Source organism: Ascaphus truei, chromosome 1 (genome assembly GCF_040206685.1).
Source record: "Ascaphus truei isolate aAscTru1 chromosome 1, aAscTru1.hap1, whole genome shotgun sequence".
Lineage (NCBI taxonomy): Eukaryota > Metazoa > Chordata > Amphibia > Anura > Ascaphidae > Ascaphus > Ascaphus truei.
Window position 1 is genome coordinate 457,849,266 of NC_134483.1, and position 15,979 is coordinate 457,865,244.

The 15,979-nt window shown below is 48.8% G+C and overlaps 1 protein-coding gene across 11 annotated transcripts in view; it reads right to left on the minus strand.

Moving 5' to 3' along the window:
* The window catches only part of FAM13A (family with sequence similarity 13 member A), a 229,449-nt gene that overhangs the window by 151,798 nt on the left and 61,672 nt on the right, over positions 1–15,979 (minus strand). For all 11 annotated transcript variants that reach the window (XM_075565797.1, XM_075565806.1, XM_075565762.1 and 8 more), the window contains one exon: positions 7,331–7,511. In XM_075565797.1, coding sequence (XP_075421912.1) covers positions 7,331–7,511 — 181 coding nt within the window. The remainder of the gene's footprint in view (positions 1–7,330; positions 7,512–15,979) is intronic.

A 15,979-nucleotide genomic window follows, 5' to 3' on the forward strand; every position in this document is an offset into this window, starting at 1 on the left:
GAGGAAAAGGGGAGCTTGAGCAGTGACATCATCGGTGTGAGACGAGGCGCTCCGAATCGAGGCCACGAAGCGGGGACACACGCTGAATCTCACCCCTATCTGCAGCAACCCAGCATCCTGCCACGCAAGCGGATGGCACATTGTACCACGTATATAGGGACTATAAGCATGTGAGTGCACTGATTTATAGTCTTGTTTTTATTGTATTAAAATTGTGACGGTATCATACCATTGGCCCTATTCCCTTATTTTCCGGTATCACGCTGGAGAGAGGCCTCCCTCTTATCAGAGGAGTCATCCCACCTGGCAACATAGCAGAATTAAGGCGACGGGGAAGAAGTGAAAGATACCTTTTGAGGCCCTTTTATAATCATTTTTATGTAAGTAGCTGGCAACGGTGGGGGAGTTGAAGTTTGACCAGAAGTACTGCGCAATGGTTGTTCTGTCTTTTATATCAATACAGATTTGATTCAACTACCTCTAAGGACCTCCAGAAAAGATTGGATTCCGGATTTAATATCCCTATCATCAAGGACCAATTGGACTTCTTTAACTGTCAGGTTATTCACCAGATAGTGCGCCAAGGACATTTATGTTTATTGTATGTTTTGTAGTGTTTGTTCAGCTCATGGGACTTGTAGTCCCTTCCAAGAGCCTTCCCTGGTAGGCTAGCATTCGCGCGCTTATCACTGCGCATGAGCGACTACTCAGGGCTGCCGGCAACTGCACTGCGCAAGCACAAACCCCCAATGGCCGCCACAACTCCCTGGTCTCTTCCCTAACCTGATCCGCGCATGCGCGACCCCGGCGCATGCACACGCAACAACAATGGCAGCCCCCGCTAGCCAGGTGCGCCGCCGAGCCTCCTACGACTCGGATCACTCCCTACTCCAGCCCCCACCTTTGGGAACAGCCGGCGGGTCCGTCGTTGCCTCCGGCGGCACCCGCGACCGCGCTGACCCAAAGGAAGGGGGTCTCTGGGAGCCGGAGGGCACCTAGGCTACACTCTCCCCCTGATGAAATCCCAACGTCCTCGCTTGGATAGCCGACATAACCATGCACAAACATTATATAATAAAAATGCAGTACATAGAATATACAACATATCACATGAGCTTTGTATGACTTGGTACCCCACACAACACCCACAGTAATACTCGAGGCCAACTGAGTGATTACTGTTCGCCGAGACCAAGCGCGGGGTGCCCCTAACTGATCATGTGGGGTACGTCACTTTTACGTTTGTGAGCCTCCCCCGGGAGAATCTCTTGGAGAGCATCGTCGGGGGTAACAGTCACAAGGTCCTTATTAATTCCTCCCCCTGGTGGACGGAATAGTACCATGTCTCTTGGCCAGACCTTTACCCGGCCATCCGTGGCATGGATGCGATAGGCTAGGAGGGCTTGACCTTTTCCACTGTCCACCATATGGTGAATGGAGCGCTCCTTTTTGGGCTTAAAGGAGGCAATTTTCACTAAATCCCTCGCCACACAGTCCTTGTCCCTAAGAACTTGGCAGGCTCCCGCTGGGAAGCGAGCAAGTAATAATGCCTCTTTACTCAAAGTCTCTGTTTAACCCTGCAGGGGGTAAAAGGTAGATACCTTACCACTGCGGTGATTCATGGTGACCAACAGTCCTCGGGGACGCTGTCAGTTCCCACCTCGGCTGTCTTGCGACCTGTCCCCGGCACTTCTGGGGCAGTCCACTCACTGTCTCGAAACTCGGGAGCGTTGGATCCCAGTCCTGGGACCATTTGGGTTGGAGCGCACGGGCTCACACTCTATTCAGTTATGGTGACACACGGATGTCCAGCTACGTTCTGCTGCTCAGCAGGAACTTTAGTTGGGGCCTTTTTCACGGCCACCTCCACCAGAGCCTGTGGGGAGTAAGGAGGTTCCTCACCACTCCGCTGGCTTGCGATGGATTCCTCTTCCTCCGGTCCCTCTGACACACTGGGAGTCGCCACGGCCGTGGGACTCTTCCGCGGCTCTGGCCGCACCAGCGCTTGCTCTGGTGCCACTAGCGGAAGTGCACCTAACTTTTGGGCATTCACCTTACCCGTGGCGTGGTTAGCAGGTACTGATCCCAAGCCTGAGTACCACTGTAGTAGGCCGGACTGGCAGTTGTAGGGCCCCACAGCAGGGTCCGCAGCAGATGCTTCAGCTTCACTTGGCTGGTCCGCCGGCTGGCGCATCACCACGGCTGGTTGTTGGTCGCTGGAATCACTAAGAGAGGATGGGGGTAGAGAAACCTTACCCGGTGATTCCGGAATCTGCGGTTCAGGAATCTGCAGTCCTGAGTGTGGAACAGAGTCTAGAACCGGGGTGCACGGACCCTCTGGAACATCTGCTACAGCACACTGACTCGGTGTGACCACCGCGTCGCAGCTGTCCATTTTGGTCAATGTAGCTTGAAAATCTTGTGGTTCTAGAGCAGAGTCTAGAATGTCCATTTGGGCGCATGAGCCCTCTGCAACCTCTATGGCTGGGGTAGGTTGAATAGCAGCGGCTTCAACCACCTGGGTAGAGAGATCAGTGACATCAGTTTCCTATGTGGATTCTGCAGGCTGGGGCATAATAGGCTTCAAGAAACATGCCCTGCAGCAGGCACACTCGGGCTCCCACGCCAATTCGCCTCTAGAAGAGTCACAGGTGGTACTAAAACATTGTATACACGGTTCTCCTTCCACCTCGGTTGTCTTGAAGCCTAGCGGGAGCTGGAATAGGTCGACTCCCTTGTCACATGCTTCCTGAAGGCAGGGGCACATTAGCGCGAGTACATCTATTCCGGGCAATTGCCGGCCCACATACACGTTAGAGTGTAACCCCTTGCAGTCTATTTCATTCCCAGGGGGAAAATAATCTGTTTCTGCAACAGTGTCTGGAACATCACTTTGGGCACACAGGCCCCGTGAAGCCTCTGGTCTTAAAACAGACCGATTAGCAGTGTAACTCACTTTAGTAGAGACAGCAGTTACTGGTTGGAGCTCATTGTGCTTGCTCCCCCTGGTGGAATTTAAAGGAGGGGCGGCACATACTTTCAAGGAGTGTTTCTGGCTCTGCACTGTGCCACTCAGTTGGCGGGGGCGGGGCTTAGGGTTTCCCGCCAATCCCGGACAACTTTCTGCAAGGTAATTCGCCTCCTTGAGCGCAGCAGCACGTGCACGCTGCCAACTTGGGGAAAGTTGCCATGGCGCTAGGTCAGAGTAGACTAAAGGGTAACCCTCAGGGGGACCCCCTGGCATAAACAATGTGGACGGTGCCTCTGGTAGGCATATATCCCACGTGGGCGTCACCACAAAAAGTATCGATCTCCACATGGACGTGGGGTCTTGATCTTCATCTAAAATACAGGCGTACGGCCACCAGGGGATTTTACGCATATGAGCACAAACCCCCACATCTGATATAGTTGCGGGAAGGCCTCCTACGGCCACCACACGGCGGGGGCTAAAATCTTGCCTCAAGGCCCAGGCGAGGACCTCGTGTCCGGACTTTACAAACATTTTTGGAAAAAAAAACTATAGGGCACCCCAGATCTGATCTCAGCAGCGCCTCCAAATGTAACGGGTATTCCCCCATCCAATCGCAGATATAGTGTGAGTGAGGAGAACCTACTGTTACCTGGTGTGGTGCTTTACCTGTTAGGCTCACAGGAGGGCTGAGCTTCCGCCACGGGGAACCTGGGGCAAGTATATTATGAGTAACCCTGTACTCGGTGCAGCGCCTCCACCTGCGATGGCTCCCACCAGAGGGGGAGTGGTTCCTCGCAGGACAATATATATCACTCAGCACACAGTATGTATAACAACCAATACCTTTACTAGTGTAACCATACTCATGCATAACAATCAACAGATCAACAGGTGTCCCTCTCTAGAGGAGACACTAACTAATGCGTCTCGCAGAACGCTACCCCCTTCACCAGGTGATCCCACCCCATATCCAGTAACCACATACACAATACGTCTCCCACCCTTTCCTAGTGAGAGGATATGTATGACTGCGCAGTCACTGGTCCCGTGTGAATCTAATAGTATCGTTGGTGCACTTGATGAGGGTTACCTGCCGAGCACTCTAGTGCTCGGTCTGTTGCACAGGAATTACCATCCGGGGCGATCCCACCCAGATGGCCTCTGCAGCAACAACGAAGATCTGCGCCCAACCCTCTGGACGGACGCGCAGCGTCTGCTGAGTCCCTAACTAACACTAATAGTAAGGGGCCACTGCGTATGCGCGACTACTCAGGGCCACCGGCAACTGCACTGTGCATGCGCAACCCCCCAATGCCCGCCGCAACTCCCTGGTCTCTTCCCTAACCTGATCCGCGCATGCGCGACACCAGCGCATGCACACGCAACAACAATGGCGGCCCCTGCTAGCTGGGTGCTACGGCTCGGATCACTCCCTGCTCCAGCTCCCACCTTTGGGAACAGCCGGCGGGTCCGTCGCTGCCTCCGGCGGCACCCGCGACCGCGCTGACCCAAAGGAAGGGGATCTCTGGGAGCCGGAGGTCACCGGGGCTACAACTGTAACAAATTGTTTACTGATATAAACACAGTTATATATACTGTATACACACACACACACTCTATTTGAGTATTATCTATTCAGTGATTTTCCACCTGGGGTTCCACAGGCCGACTGATGGGGTGAGAGCTAGGACAACTGTCTCAGGCCCAATGGCTCCCCGGCATTGATGGCCATCCGCCCCCGCCCACCGTCAGGTCCAACTTCCATTCATGGAACCGGCGCTGCACCAGAGGCATCTTCGTCCCAAGGTAAGGTTGTTGGGGGGGAGAGGTGTGTCTGTTTGTATTTGAGAGGGAGGATGATTGAGGGAGTGGGATTGAGTGAGAGAGTGAGTGAGCAAGAGAGGTGGAGAAGTAAGAGGGGAAGAGAGAGGGGGTGGAGAGGAGGGTGTGAGAGGGGAAGAGAGTGTGGGGGGAGTAAGTGGGGAAGAGAGCGCGGGTGGTGTAAGAGAGAAAGAAAGAGGGAAGTAAAAAAAGGGAAAGAGAGAGGGGGAAGAAAAAAAAGGGAAAGAGAGAGGGGGTGTGTAAAAGGGGAAGAGAGAGGGGGAAAAAGAGGGTTGGAGTTCCCCAGAATTTCATGGTATAATTCTAGGGTTCCTTATCGAAAAAAAGGTTGAAAACCACTGGTCCATTTGGCATCTCTGTGGCTATTAAATCCCATATATAATGCCTTTTCTGGTTTTCTTAATTTTCAGACATGTTGTGAATTTTTGTAGTTACAATGTTGTTTGATTCTGTTTGTATATAATATGTTGCCTTTTATGTAACGGGGACATTGATATGTTGGGGGTGTTTTTCGCCAGCTTCCACCGATATCTACAGTTGTGATGCTTCTCCAGTGTTCATTCTTTATTCTCTCCTATGCACGCTGTTCCCTTTTATGAGCAGGCTTTAGTTTCCGTCTACATAGGTGGTCTAGCAACGGGCCGGTTATATCTGGGAACGGCGGCCTTCTTCGATGTGTCACTGAGCAGATTGACGCGATGCTTGATGACACACACCCGGTTCCACTAACTTCAAGTAGTAAGTGTCTAAATTGTCTATTGTTTGTTGTAACGTTTTGTTGCCCTGATGAGGCTCCAGTTGTAGGACCTAAACATCGGTAATATGGCCTGTTATTATTGTATTTATTAACGTTTATGTTTAAGTGCCCAGCTTCCCTGCTGATATTTACATAATTATTTTTGTCAGATGGTGAGGGACTTTCGACTACTGTATATAGCTGGAGTCACTGTTTCCTTTACTCTTTTGTTTGTTATTTATTATTATTTAATTGCTTAGCTGTTTTCCGTTTCTTATTTTTGTGTGCCAAGCTGGACTCTATTTTGTTCTACTGGACACAGGAAAGAAAGCAAGTGATAAACAAATGTAAATAAAAGTTGAACATTATATATGCGGACAGCCCCTATAAAGAAAGACAAAAGAGAGAGAACGAGCAAGAAATTAAGGGTAGAAATGGACAACCTTCTCGCGGACCTTTGCTGCAAAAACTGAATTTCTTCGCAAGCTTATCTTTTCGCGAATTCGTCATGAGTTTGCCTCCATATTTTTGATTATCCAGAAATTCAAGGACAAAAAAATAATGCAGCGAAAAAAAATGGCAAAATAGAGACTTTGGTGAATTCGCACCATTCCCCAAAGCAATAGAAAGATTTGTCCGAAAGTTTGCAGTCCGATCTTTAACACATTCGCCCATCGTTACTTAAGGGCGGTGAAATTCACCCAACGCTGGGAATAAACTGCATCTCTTCACAGCTATTTTTCCATCCTCCTAATTAATTAAATGGTTTAAATGCATTAAGACGCTTAGCGTTACCCATTGCGTTACTAACATTAGTGGGGGGGAAAAAAACAAGCATTTTATTAAAACTTATTCAGAGTCAACACATATTACTGTATGACCTGTATCTTCAGCCCACAAATGCAGTTTCAAGTAGGACCCAAGTAATGAATTAAAGGTAAGGTGAATGGATGACATTTTGTTAATTGATGCATTTTAACAAATTCAGACAAGTAGGTGTATTTTAAATTATTTATGGCAGTTTACAAGCAAACGTATGCACAGCACCTCCCTGTAGTGCAGTGTTTCCCAACTCCAGCACAGGTGGCTCGGTCAAAATGACTGAGCCGCTGATTGACCCACCTGTGCTGGAGCAGGGATATCCTTAAGACCTGACCTGTTGGGGTTCCCTGAGGACTGGAGTTGGGAAACAATGCTGTAGTGACTCCCACTGAAGTCAGTAAGAGTTTGCAGCAGATAACGACCTAAACAGCCCCTTCGGACTATACTGAATTTGCCATTTAGTTTATAATTTTTGCCAACATTACATAAGACCTAACAGTCACTGAATTTTGTGTAAGGCAGAATTCCTGCCAATATCACATCTGTATACAGATAATGGACCATGACCATGTTAAACATATATCCAATCCCTCTAACATTAAGGACATCAGCGCCTCAAAATGTGTCGGCTGAACTATGTCTCCTCCATTAGGTCAGATTAAATTTAAATTTATTTATTAAAAATGGAACATTATAAGTGCAATTGCTGCTGTAGTTCATTCAATGCCGAGTTTCTACCTTTGGTAGTAAACTTTTTAGATGATACTCACCGAGTTCGTAACGTGGTTCGTTCAGTAACAAATGTATCAACTTCTTAAAATGATCTAAAAATGATTAAATGTTTTTTTTTTTTTTTTTTTTTTTTTTTTAAGGCAATTAAATCACCAACACATTACCCATAGTTGGCTAAGTAGGTACTGTTCAAAAGCGAAGATATAAAAAGATTGGTAACTTACTGGAAACAGCTTGGTCCAAATACCGTGGCCAGATTGTAGACATTCATTCGGTTCTCTCCATGGTGCTCAGCCACCTGCGTCAGGAAGTGGCACAGGTACTTCAGCAGGCTGTAGTGGGTGTCGGGCAGGTTTTGTACTAGGTCCTTTACGCTACTCTGCCTGTGTGTGTCGCTTCCGCTGTCTGGGCAGAAAACAAGCAAGTTTTTCATGTGTTTAGCAACTTGTGTCATCTCAAAAGGCACAAAACCAAAGCAATCCTTTCAGTATCTGTTGCCAGACACCCAAATGCAAAACCACAACAATCAAGTCAGAGGGAAAAGCTCTTAAAGAGCATAACACTGAATCAATTACTCGTTCTGTGTCTCTTTAGCCCAGACACGGTTGCACAGGCTACAGCAAGTTGGCCAAAATCCCTGCAAAAGGGAGATTATAACAAAAATCACACACATTCATTAAGCTGCTGTTGTTAGTGATTGTTAACATTCACCTTTATACAAACCACCTTTATTGTGATAACTCCAGTTTAAACATGGTGTGATGTTTGAGAGACTGGAACAGGCTAGTATGATGAGGTTATGAGATTTGAATTCACTGAATTGTCCAATTTAGAGTGCACCTACAGTAACAAAACCTTCTGTATTATATCAGGTTTGGAAATTCTACTACTTTGCTTTTGTAGAAATGTGGAATTTGCGCAGAACGAAGCTGAAATGCACATATGTTGCCTATTACAAGTACGTGCAAAATCAAATAAAAGGGTTTTCTTCAGGGATTATGGTACACACTGCTTGTCTGCTAAGACCCAATAGCCACTGAAGTGGACAAACCACATAGGTCTTTAAACAGTTACAAATATTTTCCAATCCCTCAACCCTTCAAGATTTTAGTTCCCCAAAATGTGCTAACCGGCAAACTTTTCTTCCATTCAGCAGATTTAGTTTTAATGAATGAAACATTAATGAATAATGAATAAAACATGTTACATTATAAGTGCATTTGCTACTTTCTTTATCTTTATTGGCTCACTCCCCCATTTAGAGGCCCTAAATAAAATACTGGCCTCCTTTCCAAATAAACTAAAGCAGATAATGTTATGCTGTAAGAAAGGTTACGGGTGTTTAAAGTAAGACAATTAGTGTTCAGTTCCTCACAAAATGTGTTTTCCTTTTCTCACTTACAAGGGACGCAAAACAAAGCAAATTATCACTGGAACTCTCTTGCTGTTTCCACCAGGAACCAGTTTCTGTTAGGAGAGGACATTCTCATTTATAGTACCTGTTTCTTTTGGGAAATATGTCACACATTTGATGCACACGCCACTTTTCACTTTCTACCTCCTATCCCATTGTTTCTGAATTGTTTGCTTGATTCAATTACTTGCTAAATTAACAGTCCAAAAGCTTCACAGTCAGTGGAAACAAGTAAAAGAATAAACAAGACAGGCAAAGCTGTGGCAGGGTCAAGTCATTAGCCGGCAGCAAACAGACTTTGCTGGCTCCGGGAGGTGTTCTATTTTGGAACTAAAGCTCCGAGCAGTGGGAATCCTGATCCAGCCTGCACTGCCAGCATGGAGTGTTCCAATGTTCATGTCTACTCACTGCCCAATCAGGACTGCATCTCAGCCTAGTTTCCATGGGTGTTTCTATAAAAGAGTGGCAGGGTAGGCATTTCCCCTTCAATCCATTGCTGCCTATTACCAGATGTTGTTCTATTTGGAAATGTTGAAGCAAAGTTCATGAAGCATCCCTGTTGGTATTTGCCTTTCAGTAGCAGATGAATTGCACAGTAACAGTCTGCAGACCTCTGGCAGACAAAGGGGCCAATCAATATGTGCTCTGCATAATTATTCTTTAATATTGGGCTTCTTATACGTGCAGTGGCAAATATAAATCCTTCAGTGTTGGTAGCGCACAGAGTTAGGAGTTACTATATCCCAATCAGGTTGATGGAATTGTGTTTTTTTGGGGGGGATTAAACCTAAACTACGATGTTATTATGCAGCAGAATTTCAGAGTTTTACAAGTACTATATGTATGTTTTAAAACATTTTTATTTTCAGAGACGAGAATAAGAAAGTAGAGTGGATGGTGACGCTGCAGGGACAAGAGCCGCCCCACAATGGAGCCGGGCCCGCTGCGAGGGGGCCGCTGCGCTGCGCCGACAGAAACTCCTGCTCAAGAAAATTGAGAGCAGGACTCGCGACGGAGCGCTAGGCCACGACCCTCGGCGGTTCAGCCAATGAGGGCGAACCTGCCGGGAGACTTCACGTCCCCCCCTGTCTTTGACCCTGCAGCTCACTGCAGACCGAGGGACTCGGCTGCATGCGCCGCCAGCCTCGCAGGCGCACGTGCAGCGGGGCCGCAGTCTGACTGTGGCATTTTCACATCACGGTGGGTTAAATTTAATTGCATTGCAAAAAAAATGTAAACAACTTTAAATATAAAATAATGTAAGCAACGGTCTAATTCATGAATAATTGTTAGAGAGCTGTTGAGTGTCTCTACCATCTCTTTCTGTTGCTAACATGGAAACTAAGGAAACCTGAGAGCACAAAAAATCTCATTGCTGTTCTGTGTCGCCCTCAACTGGGTGCTTAAAAGAAGACAATGGAAGAGACATTATATCCTGCATCTCTTACTTACACTGTATCTATCCAACTGCAGTGTAGCTGTTTGGCCCCATTTGCAACCTTACATGGTGCGAAAGTTAATAGAACTAGTTATGGAGGAAGGCAGCAACTTTTTTTTTTAAATATTATCTGAACCAGTGAAATACCCTGAAGCAAACCCCCCAGGGCCCAGATTCACTAAGCTTTGTTAGATCACTAAGAATATTGGGGCATTACCTAAAAACAGGAAAGGACGTTATTTCCCCTCAGTTAAAGCAGCACTCTAGGGTACATTTCTTGCTCTGTTTATTTTATTTTTTTAGTTATAGGGTCTCCGGAGCTGAACTGTGATAATTTCTGCTCCGGGGACCTCCTGCTTTCCTAGATACTTATCTCTGTGCCGGTATCAGCTCCGATGAGGTTTTAATGGGGCTAACATAATGGTGGCTTTCAAATGTCCTGCATCATGCGGGCCATGAAGCCAGGACGTCATCCCTTGCGGCTTCCTATTGGGCGACGTGACGAGGGAAATATAAACATGAAGGCGACCCCGGCTCCTGTTCGGAACTAGGCACAGGAGCGCTATCCGAAGACGTGGACTGCTCCTCCTGTGGACGAACAGTCAAGGCCGTGGCTCCGGGGGTAGGAGTTGTCGACTTTGCACAGTCACGAGTGAAATGACCTTCTTGGTGACAGTTATAACAATGGTTGCTTCGGTTCACATCGAAGCCAGAGTTAGGAGCCGATCTCCTAGGCGTCGAGGGGGTCTGTCGTGACTGTCCCTGGGAAGTATTATCCTCACAACTTCTCCTTCGCGCTAGACTTCTTTGATGGAGTCGCTTTACTCTGCCCTTCAGAGGATTCTCGGGACATCTTAGGGGTCTGAAACTGCAAGATGACCTCTTGCTCTTGTATTTGATTCATGAGGTTCCCGAAGTTAGGAGGATTCTCTGTAGAGAGAGTACAGCAGATCCTGAGCGACACTCCCCGCAGGAACTGCTTGGTCCGATAATCATCTAACTCTGCACACGGTTGACCTTGTTGATCAGGGTCCACAGCGCCAGCTGCAGCCGTTGAAGAAATTCTTACAATTTCTCCTCCTCCTTTTGCTTGAGCATGGAACTGGGCCAGCAACGCAATGGGGTCGTCCTTTTTGCCATAGGCTTTGGTTAAGACCCGAATCAGATCTTGGGCATTGGCCTCTGCGTGCCACTGATGATATAATTGCACTATGTTGGCAGGCGCGTGCCGCAGACACTCCGTAATTCGCTGTCTCTTGTTAGCGTCTGTGCAAGTCCATTCTGGCAGCACTTGCACCGCATGGTCTCTCCATTCTGCAAACGCCTCTTCTCCCAGTGGCATGGGCCGCACCCCAGAGAAGGTTTTCAGCTTGCGATAGTGTTACGTCAGGGACAGCTGACTTAACTTCTCGTCAGCTGCTGTAGGACTCCAGCGAGTAACTGAGCTCCATGCGAACTGCAGGGGCTCCGACCAGACCGTCGGCTGACAGCTTTGCTTCGGCTAGAACTTCCTGGGAGAGGTAAAGATGTAAGCACCCAACACTCCTCCACGCTAGGGATGACACTAGGGGGTCACCGTTTTGATGATTAGTTTGGTGTATATGAGGGGACATCCACCAGGTGGGGCTCCAGGGAGCTGCAGAAACTGTGGGACATTGTCCTCCCGTATATCACAGCGGTAGTTGACTAGAATCATGCTCCATAGGAGGGTTGTATCCCAGTTTAGATCTAAAATGCAGGCTTTAGCAAACACCGGAGGAATCTGTCTCAATGTGGTGCACAGGTCAGGGCAGTGACACTGGAACCTGGCAATGGTGACCACATGGCGGGGAGAGGCTTGGCATTGTAGGGCCCGCTCGTGGAGCCTCTAGTTGGATGGTAGGGATATATTCCCTTTTTAAGCGGATTTATCTTTAATTTAGATTGGGCACCCCAGGTCTGAAACTCAGCAGTGCCTCCAAATGTAGCCCCCTTTCCATATGCCTACAGGAAACTATGCGGGCGACTATGCGTGCTGCTATACCTGTTGCTCACAGGAGGCCACTGCCACTGGGAGCCTTGGGTGAGCTCTTTCTCCTATAGTGCAGCGCCTCCACCTATGAGGGATTCCAGCGTTGGCGGGATAACCCCTCACAGGAACTAACACAGTAATCAACACACACACATAAGGTATATAACATATGATAAACATATAACTGTTGCAATGGTAATCCCCAACACCCAATAGCCCCAACACTGTATAATTCCCCCAAAGTACGGAGGATGTGGTGGCACCAATAACATTGGTGTCCTTCCCAAGGTCAGTCCCACCCAATGTATGAGGTAGCGCTACCCCTGTGTCAAGCGTTGGTGCACTTAATATCTCTCTGGGCACTCCTGTAACCAGGTACTGCCGGTGAAATAACGGGTCAGTCAGGTCCCACGTCGTGGGACCTCCAACAATCCACTCTCTCCTTATGAATCCCGATCCGCTATGTGGGGTGCGAGCTCCAGCTGGAGGGTCTCACACAATTTCCCAGTGTCCCAGACCACAGAGCACCGCGTGTCCATCCGGTCACCGGTGCAACAGCACTAATTATAATACTAAGGGGAACAGTGCCTATCTCGGGGCCTTCCCTGCAATACTTTACGGACGTGACTCAGGGCCTAGCTGGGGCCTACGGGGCCAGCCTAGGCCTAGTCCAGGGAAGCACTGCTTCCAGGACACTACCTATCCTGTTGCACCCTCCGTCAGACTGGGGCACGTGTCCTCCGCTGCAGAGGATATTCTGTCTCTCCTCTCTGCTTGGAGCCCTATTGGCTCATATGCCCCATGTGGGTCTCCCTCCCTGAGGACCCTGGGACTTGTAGACTGCGTCTTGGTTGGGCCACTTTAAAATGACTACCGCAACTCTACACATGCACGACGCGTTGTACTGCGCATGCGCGAGACTTAAGATCGCGGCCCCTGCACTCCCCGCCCGGCGCTCCAGCGGCTATGATACACCGTGCAGCCTCCCCCCCGGTGGGAGAAAGAGAGAGAAAGAAAAGGAAAAAGAGAGAGAGAGAGAAAAGGAAAAAGAGAGAGAGAGAAAGGGAAAAATAGAGAGAGAGAGAGAGAGAGAGAGAAAAGGAAAGAGAGAGAGAGAGAGAGAGAGAGAGAGAGAGAGAGAGAGAGAGAGAGAGAGGAGAGAGAGAGAGAGACAGAGAGACAGAGAGACAGAGAAAAGGAAAGAGAGAGAGAGAAAAGGAAAAAAGAGAGAGAGAAAGGAAAAAAAAGAGAGAGAGAGAAGGCAAAAGAGAGAGAGAGAGAGAGAAGGCAAAAGAGAGAGAGAGAGAGAGAGAGAGAGAGAGAGAGAGAGAGAGAGAGAGAGAGAGGAGAGTGAGTGAGAGAGAGAGAGAGAGAGAGAAAAGGAAAAAAGAGAGAGAGAGAAAAGGAAAAAAGAGAGAGAGAGAAAAGGAAAAAAAGAGAGAGAGAGAAAAGGAAAAAAAAGAGAGAGAGAGAGGCAAAAGAGAGAGAGAGAGAGAGAAAGAGAGAGAGAAAATGTAAAAGAGAGAGAGAAAAGGAAAAAGAGAGAGAGAGAGAGAGAGAGAGAGAGAGAGAGAGAGAGAGAGAGAGAGAGAGAGAGAGAAGAGAGAGAGAGAGAGAGAGAGAGAGAGAGAGAGAGAGAGAGAGAAGGGAGAGGGGGAGAGAGGGGGAGAGAGAAAGGGAGGGAGAGATGTCTTGTAATGTGCGTATGTAAAAAAATTATGTAGCCCCCTGTAAACAGCACAGGCTATACCTATCTTCCTTCTGCTGTGGTAAGTCCTGTTAAGATCAGGCACCAGTAATCATCATGGGTTTTCCCCCCTTCATAGCCCTATCCTGAATGATAGACGCAGGCCTGGACTCTGCTGCAGGCGTGAGCAAGAGGGGAGGTCCTGTTGACATCACAAGGGGCGGGGCTTGCTCTAATATTAGCAGCCAACTCCGATGCTAGTGTTCGTTCGAGAGAGAGAGAGTTCGAGAGAGTTGATAGTGATACCGGGAGTCTGGAGTTGCCGGTTAGTTATGCCGGGAGTATGCAGTGCAGTTAATATGCTATGAGTCAAGAAATCCTGCGGATCGGTCCGAGGATTTGGAGGAGACTACGGTCTCCCTCTGCGCAGAGTGCAGGAGAGAGAAGAGCGGAAAGATTCAGCGTCCTTTAGTAGAGCTGATAGAGTTATAGACTTGGTGGACCAATGCCCTCACCCCACTGCCGGGGGTGATGGGGAGAATCCAAGCCCCACCGCGAGGCTAACCTCGGGGGTGGGCCACGGGGTATTGAAGCCTAGCCCAGACCATCCTGCCGGAGGAGCGACTTGAAGGGAAGGAGAGGAGGAATTATCTGGGTGACGGCGAGCGGCGTATAACCCATCCTGGCTATTGTGTTGCGGCTGTTGGAAGCCCCTATCGTTGGGATATTGTTGCTCTGTTAATAAAAGAGACTATTCATCCTCTCGCAAAGACTGTGTGTGATTTGGAAAGTACTACCCTGGAACCCAAGGGGTTCTTCTATACCGGTCCTGTCCCATATTCCTGGGAGTATAGAAGATGGAGGCGCTGCACCACTAAGAGATCATGGAGGCTACCACCCCAGAAGCCCGGTCCTGGCTCCCCCACAACATCGCGGGACGCTCAGGCCCTCCTGTTCCTCACAGGTACGCACCACACCGCATGTAATCCGCCCTCATGCACCCTAGACACCACCATAGAGTCTGGGGGAAGGGGGGAAGCAGGGTTACAATTATATATATATATATATATACCCAGCCTAGAAATATTTCAAAGCAAGTATAGACCAACCTCACACTGATGATACCCATCAAGGTTGAAACATGTCTGAGTGGTTTGTACTTGCTTTGCTAGTCCCATGCTGTGCTTAAAAGCTGTGTGAACGGCGATGCATCAGCTTAAATGGGCTCCATGTGAATGGATATTTCAGGCAAAAGGTGACACATTGTGTGCTCATTTGCATGTCATTTCCCAGAATCCCTTGCTGCAGTTGGAGCACTGTATGCGAGGTGATAATTGTTGAAAGGCAGGGTTGCAGACCTGTCTAAGACATGTGAATGTGCTCACAAGTGATATTCTTTATTGGCTATATGCTAACGGTGGAAGTTTTTTGTTGCCTTTTTCACCCACTATAACTTAAAATGTGATGTGATATGATATATTTTACCCATGGCCCGGGAGGGGGGAAGGCTGCAGGCTGCCGACCGGATAGCCGTAGCTCCGCAGTGCACCCAACAGCGGTGGCCACCATCTTGGATAGTTGCGTATGTGCAATAGAAGCCTAGCGCATGCGCAGTAAGTGCAGCGGGCATTGGAAAGGCTCCGCACGGGACTACAGATCCTAGCAGCCACAGGGGCTGCTGATCAAGTGGGGGCAGCACAGCTAATAGGGCTGCAGGATCCACGTCGAGCAGGATAAGAGATTGGTGCGAACGCAGGGACCACGCAAGTGGGAGCGGGGACAGCAAGGGTGAGGATGTGTTCAGGGTGCCAGTGGCCCCTGGACTAGGCCAGATATCCCCGTAGATCCCAGCTAGGCCCCGACTCCCCTCAGCTTGTGGGTGCTGCATGGAAAGCCCGTAGATAGGGACGCTTCCCTGGTAGCACTTAGCTATCTAGTGTAACGGTGTTTCTGGCCCGGCCTGACCCACCCAATCTCACATTGGCCCCTGTGGTCTAACCGGACCCCATTACAGTGTAGATATGCCTGATGGTGCACCTGTTGGCTACAGGACTCCTGAGTCTCCCGCATGATGGTGTGTGGGGAGGGACCCGTCAGACAGGCTGCTGAGGTAGTGTGCTGAGTCTCACCTAGTTCCAGTGCAGCGCCTCCACCTCACCAGGGCCCCTGCGTCCGCATGGGGATGATCCTGACGAGGAACTCCTCGGTGTGCAACCTCCTGTGTAATCATTGGACTCTCACACACAGGGTTTCTCTGATCAGCTCCATCTTTATTGTCACGGTGGGCATAGCTGCCCTCCACAATGGGTATATTCAGCCAATC